Genomic DNA, 18,501 nt, shown 5'->3' on the forward strand with positions numbered 1-18,501 from the left:
AATGCCACCGGCCCCCCCACTTTGGGAGACGTTTTGGCCCTTTCTTACAAAATTAATCATGCTCCTCCCACACAACCCAGTAATTACACTCCTTGGCATTTAGTCAAAGGCGTTGAAAACTTCTGTCCACACAAAAACCCGCACAACAGATGTTTACAGGCAACTTTATTAAAAACTGCCGTAACTTGGAAGCCACCCAGGTGCCCTACAATAGGTGAATGAATCAATCGTGGTATATCCAGACACGGAATATTATTCGGTGAGTGAGCGATCAAGACATGAAAAAACCGAGAGGAACCTGAAGTGCATTTATTAAGTGGAAGAAGCCAATCTGAAGGCTGCATACCGTATGATACCTACTATGCGACGCTATGGAAGTGGTAAAGCTATAGAGATGGGAAAAAGATCAGTGGTTGCCAGGGGTGGGTGGGTAGGGAGAGATGGATAGGCAGAGCACGGAGGATTTGGGGGGCAGTGAAGATACTCTGTATGATACTATAAAGGTCATCATACATTTGCTCAAAGCCCACGGAATATAGGACACCGAGACTAAATAAACCCTAAGGTAAACCGTGGACTTTGAGTGATAATGACGTATCAGTTTAGGTTTATCAGTTGTAACAAATGTGCCACTCTGGTGGGGTACGTGAGAAATTTCCGGACCTTCCTCTCAATTTTGCTGTGAACCTAAACTTCTCTTTAAAAAATAGTCTTTCAAAAAGGAGGCGGGGGGTTCCTGATACTACCCACCCTGCCCTGCTACTCCACTAAATAAAGAGAATAAAAAAAAAAAAAAAAAAGACTTCCTTCCATCTTTTTTAGTCAGGATTCCCTGAGCTACTCTGGCTTAGCTAACCTGTACAAAACACCCCCATATAAACTCCTTCCTGCAAGTCACTTTCCTCCTCACATTTACCTCCAGATCTGCCTTTGGCAAGACATTTTACCAAATGTATACTCTTACTGGACACTGCCTTCCACCAAAATTAAGTGACTCAACGACATTTGCTGAGCCTTTTAGCCCACTGTGCCTATTTTAAATATTTTGGTAATTATCTTTATGTAAGTTATTATTTATCAACATCAACCTTTGGGAAAATGAACTGAGGAAAGAAAGAACCACCACGACTTGATGCCATTTGTTTTTTGTGGTTTTTTTTACAGAAGAAAAACATTCAAAGTAAAATATGAACATTTAATTACCTTTAAATAACGTATGTAATAATTTACATGCTATACATTCCCAAACACACTGAACATAAATTCAATTTTATAAGACACATACACAATCTGCTTTTTGCCAACACATACGCTGTAGGTCACTTCAGATGTTAACTGATTTCTCAGTCCATGTGTGAGCACATAAATACACATATATATGCCTGAAGTTGAAGATAAACCAAAAACGCGTGAATATGAGAAGTCTGCCATGGAAGATTCTAAAACCACAATCAGTTAACTGGAACCAAGCAACAAGGCACAAAAGCTTCCCTTTGTGGTCACAAAGATTAAGGTTCCTGTCCCAGTGCTTAATTAAGTACGGAAATAGGCTTGGCTAAATCACAAACTATATTTTATAGTGCATTTCTGTCACTGTTTAAAAAGGAGTATTTTTCTTCTTACATAACGCATTACACAAAAGCATTGGAAAAATAAACAGGATTAGGTTAAGTTCCCATACAATAAAGCTTTTTTTCCCATGTGAAAAAGATACTTGTTTATGCTCAAAACTAACAAAATAGATATAAGCATAGTAAAGAGAAGCATTAGGGATCTTACGCAGGTTTCCTACCCTCCCTGAATCACATCTCTTGCCAGCTGTGTACTTAAACCTTCAGTTTTAAAGCCAGCTGAGTGAAGACCGTCAAATGCATGTGATTTTTTTTTCATTTAAAGATATGTTACTAGCACACAGAAACAGTTAACATAACAAGGCAAACAGAAACCTCCTAGCATTTAAGCTGTTTTGCTAAACATTAACTTTGTACTAGGCTATCCTTAATTTTCCTTTTCTTCCCCTATGTTAACGGATAAGATAAAAATGTTCCACATAGAAATGGCTGCTTTAAAATTCATGCAACCAAGCAAAATCTAAACTACCTGTACTAACTTCCCTTTTTTAATCCCAAAATTTTAAGGAAACTGAAAGTTTGTTTTAGGAAGAGCAACTCATTGAAAGATAAAACCGTACATATCTATATACTCTTCACTGTCTCTAAGAACAGTTTTAGAGCCTTAGCTTGTTAAAGTTACACAGTTAAAAAAGGAATAAAGCCAACCACAGAGCATCAAAAGAATGCAGTAGTCCGTACATAAAAGACAGTCAAATATGTTTACACATATTCAAGAAATCAGTAATCTAAGTTGTAAGTAATGTCATCAAGTGTAGCACTGCACAAACTGGAATCAGAATTAAACCTTCAGTTTCATTAATCTTGAGTATGGAAGTGGGACCAGCCAACCATGAACTTAACAGTGGACTTGTACATCTGTTTATACAGGAGTATCGTAGCATGCAACCCCTGCAGTAATGAGAGTGCAATTCTTTACAGATAAAACAAGGCTGACCAAAAGAAAAAAAACAAAAAAACCTTGCTCTCGGCTATAAAACCTAAGAGTAAAGAATAAGTTGAGATTTTTAAGGCTTTCTCAGAAGTATTTTTCATGGCACTTCAACATTAAACATCACTAATAGGCAAAATATGTAAATACTCATGGTTACGTAATTATAAGTCCATGCCATGTCAATTATTAAGTAAGGGAGAACTTGGTCAATTAAATTAGAGTTAAGGAAAGTTATTCATGTTTGGCTGTAATTAACATACAAATCATACAGAAGTGTCAGTTCACTAGTATACAGTACAAGTTGTGTTCTGAGTAGATCTGCCCATTCCACTCGTTTCTTAAAGAAGTGAAAGTCATTCCTTGCCGGAAATGCAATTAAATGGACTTATTTCTCTCACAACAGCAGTTATTACCCTTTCTTCAACTACTCGACTCCAAAATCATTATCAGACAAATTCCTTTTGGTCATGCGCAAAGACCATTCTCACAATCCATTCTTGCACTACAGTCAGTCCAGAAAATACTCTATGCATCTAACAAGTCATTCTTGCCACACCATACTCTAAGCTGACCACACCGGGTTCCGATTTGGAAAACTCCTCAGCGTATTCACTGTAACGATTATCTGCTGGGTTGCTGCCCTCTATAGTTCGAAGAGCATGATTCACAGGTAACAGAGTTTGCTCCTTGAAACACAAGGAAGTTTTGAGGGTAGGTGATTCAGGATGAACTGAATGTATCAATTCCTTGGTGAGAATTCCATCTGTTGGCTTATTTTTACATTGTTTAATTTTCTAGAACAAATCCAAATTTGAAAAAAATTACTAATTGCACATACTACACGTTCAGTATAGGTTAGATGAAAGAAGAAACCAAGCTTTTGCAAATGTTCTCTTTATGAACAATACAAAGTTAAACCTCAAAAAATTAATAAAATCTACTGCAGAAGAGTAAGACATCATTGAGAATCCTGACTGTTTATACAACTTTTATAGTGAAAAATGGTTATTACACTTGACTGCAAAAGATCCTAAGCCTTCATATTTGAAAAGGATATACGTTACCTAGAAAGTATAAAAAAAAAGTAAACATTTTATAATGAAACACATGTGTTTCACCCTGAATCACACCTGAATCACAACTGTAAAATAAACACACACTTACTTACATAAAGGTTTTATTGCCTAAAGAACTTTCTTACATGGTTTCCCTATAATGGTTAGGTAAGCACAACCAGCTTTAGAACACAAGATTAAAAAACAAAACAAACAAACAAAAAAAAAGAAACAGAACACAAGATTTTAGAAGTATTCTTTGGCAAAGTATCATGCTCTCCAAATCCGTGGACCGCTCTCCAGCCAATCTGCTTGTGTCACCTACGTCTTGGGCTTGCCTCACTTTTTACACATCCTCCTACTGCTTCCTCAAGTGGTTATTAGTTACCTCCCATTCTGACAGATGACTAAGGAACAGTCCTGCCTGACTGGCAGACACGACAGTCTGAGTTACAACTGTCTATGATTTTTAAAGTAGATACTCGCTGATCCTTTTTGCTTCTATATGATGACTGACAGAAAGATGACACGAAAGTCTTAGAGTGGAGAGGGCTTTCTTAAACAAGACACAAAAGAAGGCATAAAACATAAAGACTCATCAATTTGTACACAAAACATATCATAAATAAAATGGAAAAGACAAAAATGGACTAAATGATGCCACTTGTGATAGATAGATAGATAGATAGATAGATAGATAGATAGATATGAAACAAAGAATTAGCGTCTGGTATATAAAGAACCCTTACGGATCAATAAGGAAAAGGCAAATATGCCAACAGAAAAATGAGTGGAGGTTGGAACAGGCCATTCACAGAAAAGGGAAAACCAAATGGCCGGCATATATATGAAAAGTCATTCAACTTCATTTGTGATCATGGAAATCCAAAACTGAAAACAAATGAAGTGTTCTGCAGTAGCTGAATGGAGAGACTGATATATGCATATAAGAGAATATTATACAGTAGTTAATAATAAAATGAATTAAAGCTACATGTATCAACATGGATAAATTTCAAAACAATGTCGAGTAAAATGAAGCATGACGATATAACAACCTTTATATACTTTTAAAACGTGCAGCTCCTCAAGCCTCAAGCCTGTTGCCTGTTGCTTTTATACCTTATTAGAAAATATATTCTTTTGTATTTTTTAATAAATATTAAAAATAATATTTTAAACCATATAAAACAGTCTTATAAATTCTGGATAAAAAGACAGACAGAAGTATAAAAATATGCACAGGAATAATTAACGCTAAATTCCGCCCAAATCATGTGGGGATGGGCTGAGCAGAAGTATACAGGATCTTCAAATATATCCTATTTCATTTCTTAAAAAAAAAAAAAAAAAAAAGTGCTGAGGTATGATAAATATTAAAATCTCTAAAAGCGTGAAAGATACCCCAATATTTATTGCGTTCATATCTCTACTTTTCTGATGACCCCTGAACAACACAGGGGTTGAAGGAACCAAACCTCCCAGCAATCAAAAACCCACATGTAACTTCTGACTCCCCCAAAACATAACTACTAATAGCCTACCATTGACTGGAATCCTTATCAATAGCATAAACAGTCAACTGATACATATTTTGTATGTTACAATGTATTGTATACTATATTCTCACAATAAAGTAAGCTAGAGAAAAGAAAATGTTATTTACAAAGGCATAAGGAAGAGAAAGTATACTTACAGTACTGTGCTGTATTTGTAACAAAAAAAAATCCACTTATAAGTGGACCTGTGTATTTCAAACCCATGTTGTTCAAGGGTCATCGGATATTGTACATCAGCTGTACAATATTAGTATTTCAACATTAAAATTCAGGGAAAGCAACTCAAACTTAAGAGGTTTCTACATACCAATTTACACTTCCAACATAAGGAAATAAACTAACTTAATATTCCAAATGTATTATATTAAGACACTTCAGAATACTTACCGATTCTAAGTCTTTAATATCTTTCTCTAACTGCTTATTTTGCTCATTCATATTCGTAATTATATTAAACACAGACTGTCTAGGATGCAATGTTCGGTCAAATTGGTGGTACATGTTTCTCCAAAACCTTTAGGACAAAACCAAAAAACAACAGCTCAATAAATTGTGTTTGAAAAAAAACAAGTATAAATACCTCAATGATGCCAACTTACTTAAAATTGAAAGATACTGTATTTGGCTCCAAAACTGTAAATTTTGGAGATTTAGAAGTGTAGAGAGGATTTAAGTACTTCTTCTGGTCATCCAGGAGAAAAGGCCACAGGGAGTAAGTCTTCTCCTTTAACCTTGGGGTAATGAGAAAAACAAAGAGCTTTCTCACAGATGCTAATCATCATTTTTTATAGATCAGGCAATTCCTTCCCAAGTAGATTTCAGTTTTAATTTTTCCTTCTATTCACAGTCTAACCTCACCTTGTCTCTGCATTCTGTATTCTCCCTTTTCACTCATAATCACGAAATAAAACCATGTCTCTTTGAACATAACACAGGTCTACCATTTCTCTCACAACCATACACGTTAAGAGATTCCTTTCAACTCCCACAACTTCGTAAATGTGGTCTCTGTGACACCTATCTCAAATCACCATACACATGTATACAGAGTAAGATACTTGTATCACTCTTTGCCTCATTCTTTTAACCCTCCATAGGGGCCATAGTGCAAGTAATTGCAGAGCAGGGACAAATTTAAGTGGGAATGAGTACAATAAAAGGGAATTGGGAAAAATCAAGTCATTATTCAACAGTAAAAACACACCAATTATATTGCAATTTTAAGAATATGTTAGGTGAAGTAAGTGGATAAAGAGTAGAATGGTTTAGATAGTACATTTACGAAATGAACATAAAATAGATAGGAGTATAGGGAAAAGGGGAGAGTTTGCTCATTTTTCTATGATCCCTAAGATGGGTAAGTTCTTAGAGAAAGACTAATAGGAAATACATGCTTTTACTACCATCTTCCTTTTTGACAGGATGTTTGGCACTAACTGAAGACAGTTTTCCTAAAATAGCTCTGTATTCAGCATCATCTGCTCCAAATTATGATAAACTGTGAATTACCATAGCATGGAGCTAAAGTCTTAATGGTCTTTGATTTGTTCATCTCTGTCATACTTGATTTCAGTTGCAATTCCTTTCACACATCTTTAGAATCTTCCACGTGCTCTCAGTTCTGCTTTTGAGTTGGTTGAGAGTGAGAGTGTGTGGCTGTCTTCAAATTACTATCAGACTTAGCTTCTCTAGTTCTTGGATACGCAAGAATCTATACCTGCTCTTTATTGGCTTGTAAGAAACCTAAACGCAGAAACTCAACCTAAAAAAAATGTAAGAACTTCTCACGGCCTTATCCCACATCTCCTTTGCATCAAAATCTAGCCAGAAATCTCTACTCCCAAAGACTGGTTAGGAAAGAACAGATAGGAGACTCAATTCAGGGACAGACACACTATAGCTAACATATTTTCCCCAAACAATTGTCTGCTTAGAAATGTGAGAACTGTGGCACCAGGTGGCTCGTCAGCTGAGTGTCCAACTCTTAATTTTGGCTCAGGTCATGATCTCACGGTTCGTGGGACAGAGTCCATGTTGGGCTCTGTGATGACAGCAGGGAGCCTGCTTGGGATTCTCTCTCTCTCTTTATCTCTCTCTCTCTCTCTCTGCCCCTCCCCTGTGAGCAACTTCGTGTTCTCTCTTTTTCTCTCTCTAAATAAACTTTCAAAAGAATTTTTTAAAAATAATTATTTTTTAATGTTTATTTTTGAGAAAGAGCGTGAGTGAGAGAGGGGCAGAGAAAGGGAGACACAGAATCCGAAGCAGGCTCCAGGCTCGGAGCTGTCAGCACAGAGCCCGATGTGGGGCTCGAACTCACAAACCATGAGATCATGACCTGAGCTGAAGTCAGATGCTTAACCAACTGAGCCATCCAGGTGCACCACCCCCCCCCCCGCCCCCCAAATAAAATTATTAAAGAAAAAGAAATGCAAGAAATATAAAGCCTCATCTTACCTTAAAACCAACAGTTGTAAAATTCTTTACCAAACCTTAAAGCTTAGTGATCATTACTTTGTAGGAAACGAAATAGTGTAAGGCTTTTCTGTTCTAAATATATATTCAGACTAGAAAGGAACATGAAGGGGGTTTCCAGGGTGTTGGCAATACTTCTTGTTCTAGGTGCTGGTTACATGGATGGATGAGTTTTAGATGTGCTGAGCTTCGCACTTAAGCTATATGTACTTTTCCATGTGTATGCCACATTTCAAAACAAATTTTTTAAATGTGTTTTTACTATTAACCTGAGGATGCGAAGGATCTTCAGAAAGTACTTAGCTTCAGAAATACAGACAATAAAATTCAGTTCTATTACAAACTGTCAAGGTATTTTATTATGTTCAACCATGATCTATGTTAGACCTCAGCTAAGTAGGAAAAAAAACCAGTCCATTTGAAGCAAACCATCTTACTTGAGTTCTTCTCTTTCCTTCTGACAATTTCCAAGGAAGTTTCCAAATTGGCATGAATGAATATGTTCATGGATCTGAAGGAGAAACGCTTCATTGAATTCAAAGGCTTGTGGAAACTGTTCGGTCAAATGCCACACACATTCCAAGAACTGAGTAAACACCGGTGAGACTTCCTTTGGGTCACCATCCAAATGGCCACACCTAACCCCCCAGAAAGTACAAGCTTTTGAAAATGCCTCTGAGAGAAGACAAGTGTTCAGGTATTATTAAATTTAAACACACACACAAACACACGAACCAAAAACTTTGTGATACTGGCATTAAAAAAGTATAATTTTTTTTTATTAAAGCAATTTAAGCCTGAGTTTTTCAACCACAACTTTAAAGGGTATGTTATCTTCTAAGTACCACAATCCAGACAGAAGGAAGGTAATGAATTGCCATAAAAATTAACAAAGGTATGAGAATTGAAAGAAGTAACAGAAAAAAATTCAATCAGTTTTCATACAAAAAACAGCACTCTCACCTGCCTCTGGACATGTGAGCTCATGAAGAACAGAAATATTCTGGCACTCTAAAATAGCTTTATTAATTTTACAAAATATATAAGCGTAAAAGTATGACTCACCTCTCTGAAAACTTATGTCCAAATGAGATCCAATCCTTTTCTATTAAAACCTTAATAAGAAAAAGTAAAATGCAATTTACAACTACTTTCAATTTCTTTTGTTTAAATGGATTAAAAACTATTATTTTAATAACAGCATTTACCCTTTCAACTTATGGTTGCAAACAGAACAAAACAATTTTTTTTAAGTTTTTTAATGTTTATTTATTCTGGAGACAGAGAGACAGAGCGTGAGCAGGGAAGGGGCAGAGAAAGAGGGAGACACAGAATCTGAAACAGGCTCCAGGCTCTGAGCTCTCAGCACAGAACCCGATGCGGGGCTTGAATCCATGAACCGCGAGATCATGACCTGAGCCGAAGTGAGACGTTCAACCAACTGAGCCACCCAGGCGCCCCCAAATTTTTGTTTAGTTATAGGCAAAATATAGAAAGAACCTGGATTAGGGGTTGGTTTAACAAAGAGTAAAAATGATGCATAAAAGAAACGGTAGTCCTGTGACTTAATCATTTCAGTTGTATTTATTACATTTTAAATGAAAAGTACATGCTATAAAGCACTAGTACATTTACACTTTTATGTGTAATATCTGCATAGTAAAAAAACTAAGAAAATATAAATCAAAATAGTAACAGTGGTTAACTGTGGGTGGTAGACTGGGATATATGTTTTAAACCTTTTGGCTTACTTGTACATTACTTATATGGTGCTTACCAAAAAAAAAAAAAAAAAAAAAAAAAAAAAATATATATATATATATATATATATATATATATATATACACACATACATACACACACACACACAGAGAGAGGGAGATAGGGAGAGACAGAGAGAGAGAGAGCAATGAAAAGTTTATATTCAAATTCAAATGTTGATATCAACCTCTTGAATGAACTGTCTTTATCTGTTTTCTCTGTCACAACTCTACTGAAGAGACAGGCTTCTGATTTTTTTCAGTCTAATTTATGCAACGTATCTTCTTCGTATACCACGTAATTTCATTATATAATCACCAAGTACATTTTCAGTATTAAAACTGCCACATCCAGCTTCTCTGATTTTGTTTTAAATCTCTCCAGAAGGCCATGTAATGTGATGGGGAAAGATGCAGTTTCTGGAGCCATGTTGCATGGGTTCAAATCCTAGCTTTGCCACTTCCACACTTGTGTGACCTCAGGCAAACGGTCTTCAGGCTGGAGCCCCAAATTTTACTGCAGGCCCTCTGCCTTTCCTCTCCACACCCACATCTAAAACCTCACTCAGTACCTTTCTCACGAAACTTAGTCATCTGTTTCTCTCAGTAGAGAGAGCAAGAGAGCAGCACCATCCATCCTGGCAACTGAGTCCAGATCTGGAAAATCATCCTGGAAGGGGCCTCCTCTCTTCTACTGCACATTTAACCCAGGAACAGTTCTTATGACTCTACTTTCTCAATATTCCTGGAGGTTGAACCCTCCCCTCTTGTATCTGTGTGGGACTGCCCTACTCCTGGCTGTCTTTTCTCTTCTGAGTTATCTTGCCAGTTTCTACACTGGTCTCCTGCCCTCCATCATCCACTCCCCTCCACCTGGAAGACACCAAGCCATCTTTTTACAAAGAAGATCTAAGCAAGTTACCGTTCCCTCTATTTAAAGTCCGTTAATGGCTCTCACTACCCAAAGAAGGTGAAGGTCAAATTTCAGTCTTCTCTTCCTGAGGCTTTCATCTCACTATATTCTTCTGCACCCAAGTAGCCCACTCTGACAGCCTGAGCCCCAGTCATCACACATACCTGCAGTCAGCTAACGGATCTATGCTTTGGTTCTCATTGCTCCTTTTGTCTGGGAAGCTCTCACTCTGTCCCAGGGCATTTATCACATGACTTCATTTGAATGTCTAGCAAACAATTAAAGCCAAACGTGGCACAGAAAATATTCCTCACCTTACACTCTCAAGGTAAGCTGCACATAATTTTATCAGGAGCACTTCCATTCGGCCTATCCCAGATTCGGCATGTTAGTGCCACCAAATAATGGTGCTGAAAGGGATCTGGTGATGGTGAACTTCCCTCTGTCTTAAAGATGGCACTACATTTAATAATTCTAACTAATGACAACTTTCTACCTTCGCTTCATTTACTTTACTTGCCATGAGTTAAGATGCAAATTTTGAAAATCTAATCACGTTAAAAGACAAAAAACAGGAGCCAGGGCTTTAGCTTCACAAAGCAGAAAATCTAGGGGCGCCTGGGGGGCTCAGTCGGTTAAGCATCCAACTTCAGCTCAGGTCATGAGCTCGTGGTTTGTGGGTTCGAGCCCCGCATCAGGCTCTGTGCTGACGGCTCGGAGCCTGGAGCCTGCTTTGGATTCTGTGTCTCCCTCTCTCTGCCTCTCCCCTGCTTGTGCTCTGTCTCTCCCACTCTCTCAAAAATAAGTAAACGTAAAAAAATAAAAATAAAAAAAAAATAACAAAGAAAATCTATTCAACTAGAAATTTAATCTTCAGATATAAAACATGCTTCCTAATGTGTAATTACAATGAACAAATAAAGGAGTTTTAAACAGAAAGTTTCCTCTAGAATATAATTTTTTTTTAATGTTTTCATTATTTATTTTTGAGACAGAGAGAGAGGAAGAGAGAGTGCAAGCAGGGGAGGGGCAGAGAAAAAGGGAGACACTGAATCTGAAGCAGGCTTCAGGCTCTGAGCTGTCACGATAGAGCCCAACGTGGGGCTCAAACCCACGAACTGCGAGATCTTGACCTGAGCCGAAGTCGGATGCTCAACCGACTGAGCCACCCAGGCACACCTAAAAAATAATTTTTAAGTACTCTTATTTGTGCTTTGCTTTACTATATCACTCATATTAGTTAGATAAAAATGAGGGAGAAAATACTGAATATTTCTACTATAACATTTTAGGAAACAACTATTAAATTTAAAAGTTGTTGGGTCACCGGGTGGCTCAGTCGGTTGAGTGTCTGACTTCAGCTCAGGTCATGATCTTGTGGTTCCTGAGTTCAAGCTCTGCATTGGGCTTGCTGCTGTCAGCCTATCAGCACAGAGCCTGCATCAAATCCTTTGTTCCCCCCCTTCTCAAGCTTGCTCCCTCTCTCCAAATTAAAATTAATTAATTAATTTGAAACTCGTTTTCAAAGAGGTGGCACAAATTGAAATCAGTCTGATTCAAGGTTTTTGCAACTCAGCACGATATATATTTTAAGCCAGAAAATTCTTTGCCGCAGGTGCTGTCCTATGTGGTCTAGAGCATGAGCAGCATCCGGGCCTCTACCAGCTAAATGTTAGTTAAATCCTTTTCTTTGTAACAATCAAAGCTGTCTCCTAACACGGCCAAATGTCTCCTGGGAGGACAAAATCGCTCCTATTTGAGAATCACTGGTCCAGCCAAATCACTCCTTACCATGAATCCTTTGATTGTCCTGTAGTAGGAATCCAGTAAGAGAGAGCCAAGGGAACAGACCTGGGACGTCCGATCCCAACCATCAGAACAATGTACCAACACACTTGCACTTTCAACCGTTATTGCCTGGAAAGAAAGATCACATACTTAGATTACAGCAGAATACGTTTTGGTTACATCAATTAAGTTCTATTTAAAAACGACACTAGCAAGTATTGCATTACACAGAAGAGCAAGGATGGCAATGGTAATGTCACGGCATAATTTCCAAAAAGAAAAAAAAAAAGGCAAAACACAATAAAAACACAAAGCATACCAACAAAAACCAAAACCAAAACCACTGTTTCAAAGTATTTGGGGATTTCTTTTTAAGTCCCTACATGAAGTGCCACGTGATCTTTTAAAGCTCAAATGAAAGGAAGCCTCATGAAGGAGGTAACACGTAATAAAACTTATCTGACTGGAAAAGATACCAGGTCCCGACAGAATAAATGTATTCCTTCCCAACCAGTATAAACCCCCAAACCAAATATGAGAAAAGAAGAGTTACTTTGGCTAAGAAGATTGCTGCATCCATAACAGCTTTGATATGGCGAAGCCATCCTGAGCTCTCCAAACCAGAGTAGAAATCACTGACAGAAAGCCCTTTGGTACCATTAACTAGAAAAGAAGGGAAAAATTTTCAATTAGAATGAGGCTACAGTCTCCACTTTTCCTCCTCAAGCTCTCTCTGAGTTAAATGAAAAAAAGAAGAGGACAAAATAAAAAGGACGCTATAAATGAAAAGATGCTAGGAGAAGCTCAATAATGGATTGTGGGGGTATGTTTTTCTGTCATTCTTCATGCTTAAGTAAAGCTCCAATCTCTTTTAAAAAAAAAACTTAAGTACAAAGTGTTTAATTAAAAAGTCTGATTTTTTTTCATTAAAGAATTTTAAGTTTATTTTTGAGAGTGAGCGAGCGAGCGAGCACGAGTCAGGGAGGGGCAGGGAAAGAGGGAGAGAGAGGATCCCAAACAGGCTATCTACGCACTGCCAGTGCAGACCAGTGCAGGGCTTGAACTCACGAACCATGAGATCATGACCTGGAGTCGAAATCCAGAGTTGGACATTTTACCAACTGAGCCATCCCAGCGCCCCTGATATTTTAATTTTTAAAATTCCACACCATGACTGGAAAGACACCTTAGTACTTAAATAGAGCATTACTATCATCAATTAATCAATCTAACAATAGCAATTTCTGTAACACCATTAGAACTTTGCTGTCCAACACAGGAGCCACTATCTACCTGAATATGGCTATTGACACATGTTTAGTCCAAACTGAGATGCACTGTAAGAGTGTAAAATACACACTAGTCAATTTCTAAGACTTTAAAAAAAAAAAAAAACCACCTAAAATGTGTCATTACTAATTTTTATACTGATTACACGTTAACACAATGTTTTTTAATATATTAGGTTAAATAAGTACGTTGTTAAAATTAATTTCAACTTTTTTTTTTTTTACTTTTTGGAATGTATAGGAAATTTTTAAATTACCTTAATTTTAAATTTTATAATTGGACTAGCATTATATTTCTATTAGACAAAGTTGCCTCCAAGGCAAGCAATAAGTCATACCTTCCAATAACTTCTGAAGGCTGGACCGCATGACATGAATATTTTCAATTCCAACAAACTGAAATCTAATATTAGAATAGTTGTCTTCATTTTCATAACCTTTTCCAGCTGCTCTGTTGGCCATTGCATTCAGCTAAAATTTAAAATTTTAGAAATTTAGAGATAAATCGCTTTTATCTTTTTAGTTCACCAAAACATCACGAAAGCACTAAATGAACCGTATTTTACCAGAGAGTTTAAAGAACACTTTAAAACTGAATATGCTACCATTTTTTAATGAATAAAAGTGTCACATATGTTATTAACAGTAAAGAGGGCCACTAACAACACGATTGCTATGTAATGGAAAGTTCAGACAAGAAGTTCCCCACAAATAATTTATGAAACTAATTCACTTATGTTTGTAGTCAGTTTTCCATACGTTTGCAGTATTTCAAAATTTAGAAGAAGAAAGAAATATCTCTTATCTGAATCCTAAATGATTCAGAGATGAGCAGAGCTGGGAAGTTTTTCTGTTGCAGAATGAATGAGACGCACTTCAGAGCAAGCCTGTGGAGCCCCTGACCATCGGAGAGCCACAGGGACCCTGAAGAATCAGATCTGAAATACACGTCAGGTTATCTGAGGTCCTCCACATTAGAGATTACTGGAGGCCCACATGGCACATACCATGGCATGTAATCCACTAGCCTGATATATCTCCAAGAATTGGGCCAAAATAAGGAGAAAACAGACTGCCAGTAGGCCCCATGTCTTTGGTCACTAGATCAAATGTAGAAGTCCATTTAAGATTTGGCATGTTTTAATTCTTCCAGACTAGGATTTCATATTACACATTATTACTGTTTACTAAGTATTCTTATCAACTTGGATGAAACAAAACCTAAATTGAAAGAAAAAGTAGCTTTTCATTCAGTGGATGGGGGCCCAGTTTGGTAACAAGAACAGTTCAATTCTAGCTGCTGGCTCACTGGCTATTCCGCACCTAAGGTGAAAGTTAGATAGTAAAACGCTTCCACATTATTACTACTTAAATTTGAGTTCATCAGATGAGAGTCAGAGATTAAAATGCTTCCACATTACTACTCAAGTTTAACTAGTATAACAAAACAAAGAGAGAGGCCTGTTTTCTGTGTAGAAGTCAATTATACAAATGAGAGGTATAAGGTCCTGAGAAACAGATTGCCCTCAGGCCTCATATTCAGAAAGTCTTGTGTTACAACAATCGTTTATATCTAATATCATCTAAAAGTAGTTCTGACCTATGAACCCACCTAGATGAAACAAGGAAGTAAAATAAAATTTGTCTTACGATATCACCAACATTCTAGACTTCTAAGAACGTCTTTTCTTGTTAACAAGATAAAAGATTATCAAATTATCAATTTCTAATTTTTAATATTTCTTAATTTACTCAAATTAATCTTCAAATTAATCTTCTGTTTCTTCCATTATCTTTTGTGAGAACGCACAATGATGAGAATAACTTCTAGAACAACTACCGTTCCTTTCAACAAAACTGCCTAAAATAGTGTTCTATATCGCTCACTCGCTTTTTCTCATCGCTTTCTCTTATTTTCTCATCATTCCAGATTTTTGAAGAAATCCTCACTATAATTCTGCCAATGTCCTTTTGTGTAGCCCACCAGCTCTGCATGCGATGCTATAATAAAAATTAAAAGTGATGTTAGCTATTACCATTGAGGATTTTAATTACTTTAGTTTCAGGGTCCAATATGCATTAGTTGTTTAACTGTGTTTATAAAAAGAAAAAGGGATTCTGACATTTGGCCCAATGATAAAAATTTAACCTAACATTATAGACGCCTAACAGAACAACTGTTTCCTGTTTACTATTTATAATTCTCTAGTTCAATGTTTCTTAAGTTGAACTCACTTTTTTCCTTATTTTCTTGAATATTTCAATTAAGCCCCATTATTTTAACAAAAAGTATTTTGACAATTAAAAATTCTACCAAAAAAATTTAGTAAGATTTTCTAATTTTTCACAACACACATACTATTTAATATTTCTTCACAATAACATAAGACTCACACATCATCAAGAGCTCTCAATATAAAGTTCAGCTTTTCTAAATTTACGTATAAATCAGAAGACATAAGAAATCACACATCTGGGAAACAAGTCTCCTAACCTGGCATCCTTTTAAAGGCTGCTTTCCTCAGTATCATTAGCCTCAGTTAATTTAAAACTAGGATTCAGATAGGTCGATTATGGGCAATTAGATCAAATCTCACTAATTAAAGTAACAAAGATAATGAAACAAACAGACTGTACTGTATTCAAGACACGTACTTTGGGCCTGGTATCCATTACATACATATAGCGATTGACTGGGTTGGCTTTACTAATGGCTTGAAGCAAATGTTCATCCTCCAGGCACCTGGCACTGAATCCTGATAGTGGCTGACTACATCGACAAATGGCAGCCTAATTTTAAAAGGACAGAAAACAGATTATTCAGAGATGTCTAAAACATGTCTAAAAAATGCTTAAAAGAAAAACAAAAGTTAAAATCAAACATGTAATCTTTTTAAAAGATGGCAAGACAATTAGAAGATGTTAACTCTAAAATACTATTAGAATTAAACGCTTTTTTAATATCTTGGTGTTATGTAAATTTTCCCAATATTTTCTTTTAGTAAGAAACTGAAATGCTTCCTTGCCTAGTTTGATGAAAAATTCCTAAATTCTAAGAAGCAACATTTGGTCAATTCTCTATCATGTAACCTACTAAGATACTTGCATTCTATGCTCTAGATTATACAATACTTTGAACTCAAGTTCAAGTAGGAGATTAGTCAATAAAGGTAGAACAAAATTTTTAAAAATAGCAACATTTGAGCTTTTACTTTCCCAAAGCTTTTAGATCTCTACTGAGAAATCAGATCTTAATATAAAATGAGACATAAAGTAAGAAAAATGAGTTTCAGTTTAAATTTGAGTTAAAACACAGTCAATCTAGGAGGGCAAACATATCTGTAAGAAGTAGTGAATGTTGGATTAGACATTTTAAAGTCTTAAAGAAAGATTGAAAGATTTAGACCCATATACTTTTTCTCCAATCTCATCCATACCAACTCCAACTTAACCCGACCCAACATTCCAACCATAGTATTTAACATTAGGGAAAAAGAGTAACATAAATTCACACATTCACATATTTTAAATTCATACACAAAACCACGAGAATCTAATAAAATAGAAGAAAATGAGGACTGCTTTACAACATTCTTTTCAGACATACTTTCTGATTTGTTAAATTGGGCACTGAATATCTATTTTCAGCCAAGCTTTCCAATAAATACTGTATACAAATGTGGGTGTGTCAAATAGAGGCCATACCCAGTCATAACTCCCTATGACTTTGTTATGAAGAGTAGATTGAGAATTTCTGTTTAAAGTTTTACCTCTGGCTCCCTTCTAAAATTGAACTAAAATTCTAATAAAGACATCTAAAATGTATAAAATCAAAAAATCAAAGAGAATGGAAAAGAGAAAAGTACAGTAGAAATATTAATAAAATTTCAGTAAATGAAAGCAAATTGATAAGTAATAACCAATTTACTGGAACAAAGAGAGCTGCCAAGTTGTTATAAGTCCACAAGAACCAAGTATTCTGAGCAGCAAAATTTACCTCTGATTTACCTCTGAAAGCCTGACCCAGAGTATAACTGAAAATAGAACTGGCTGAATGTCTGTATGGGGACTAGTTAAGGCTCCCACATCTTCCCTCGCCCTGAAGACAAAGTTTATCCTATGAAAAGGATTAACCTGGAGACTCTGGACAATAGGCACAGCTGTGGGTGTAACCCTCAAAAAACAGGAGGATGGGGCGGTTGCGGGGGGGGGGGGCGGGGGGCACCTGGGTGGCTCAGTCGGTTGAGCATCTGACTTCAGCTCAGGACCTGATCTCATAGCTCATGAGTTCAAGCCCCACGTCGGGCTCTGTGCAGACGCCTCAGAGCCTGGAGCCAGCTTAGGATTCTGTGTCTCCCTCTCTCTCTGCCCCTCCCCTGCTCACACTCTGTCTCTCTCTCTCAAAAATAAGCAAACATTAAAAAATAATTACAAAAAAACCCCAGAAAGAATCCAAAGATAGAGATCACACATGCACACAAACTTCTGAACAGCTTTGTAGTACCCCACTTTTAAATATGAGACGGCAGCTAAGAATCAGGTATTTTGAAAGGCCTGAAAAACAAACAAAAAAATAAACAGAAAAAAGGAACTCTGAGCAACAGACAACTAATGTGGGAAGCAAAAGAATTCTTTTTAAAAAATCTTTAATATCTTCAGGGAACCCAGTCATCATGGCCAAGAAAAGTGTCTAAAAAGTTCAGAAAATACAAAAGAGTTCTTAGATTTAAATATAGTATAGCAAAAATAAAGAAGGGGACTAGAAACGAAGTTGAGGAAATGTAAAAAATAGAGATGGAAAATAGGAGAGAAAAATGAAGAAAAACGGAAGTTTACAGAAGCCCATTAGCCCATTTGCCAACACACACACACACACACACACACACACACACACACACACACACACACACAAAGGAAAGTAAAAGAAGACAGGAAGTTACCAAAGAAATGGAGAAGTAATTTCCCCAAAGCGAGCTCCCAAAGAGAATTTCTAAAAACACGCCAAAGCACCTCAGTGTGAAATTTCAGAACACTAGGGGGAAAAGCAGATTCTAAAAGCTTCCCGAGGAGAAACAATCAGGTCACAAAGGACTGGGAGTC

At 36.7% G+C, this 18,501-nt stretch overlaps 1 protein-coding gene across 6 annotated transcripts in view; it reads right to left on the reverse strand.

Moving 5' to 3' along the window:
- MTMR6 (myotubularin related protein 6) overlaps positions 1 to 18,501 on the reverse strand; it is a 72,519-nt gene that overhangs the window by 33,996 nt on the left and 20,022 nt on the right. For 4 of the 6 annotated variants that reach the window (XR_006588669.1, XR_006588665.1, XR_002740371.2 and 1 more), the window contains exons 6-14: positions 16,057 to 16,191; positions 15,289 to 15,402; positions 13,740 to 13,872; positions 12,666 to 12,775; positions 12,116 to 12,241; positions 8,717 to 8,766; positions 8,089 to 8,289; positions 5,779 to 5,910; positions 5,567 to 5,693 (exon numbers count right to left, since the gene is read on the reverse strand). Coding sequence is in view for 2 of the 6 variants with exons in the window: in XM_006927171.5 (XP_006927233.1) it covers positions 3,099 to 3,359; positions 5,567 to 5,693; positions 5,779 to 5,910; positions 8,089 to 8,289; positions 8,717 to 8,766; positions 12,116 to 12,241; positions 12,666 to 12,775; positions 13,740 to 13,872; positions 15,289 to 15,402; positions 16,057 to 16,191 (1,389 nt within the window). In the remaining 4 variants the exon portion in view is untranslated. Of the gene's footprint in view, positions 1 to 1,133; positions 3,360 to 5,566; positions 5,694 to 5,778; positions 5,911 to 8,088; positions 8,290 to 8,716; positions 8,767 to 12,115; positions 12,242 to 12,665; positions 12,776 to 13,739; positions 13,873 to 15,288; positions 15,403 to 16,056; positions 16,192 to 18,501 lie in introns of those variants that run through there. The other 2 variants (XM_006927171.5, XM_003980260.6) reach the window with 2 other exon arrangements.

Source organism: Felis catus, chromosome A1 (genome assembly GCF_018350175.1).
Source record: "Felis catus isolate Fca126 chromosome A1, F.catus_Fca126_mat1.0, whole genome shotgun sequence".
Classification (NCBI taxonomy): domain Eukaryota; kingdom Metazoa; phylum Chordata; class Mammalia; order Carnivora; family Felidae; genus Felis; species Felis catus.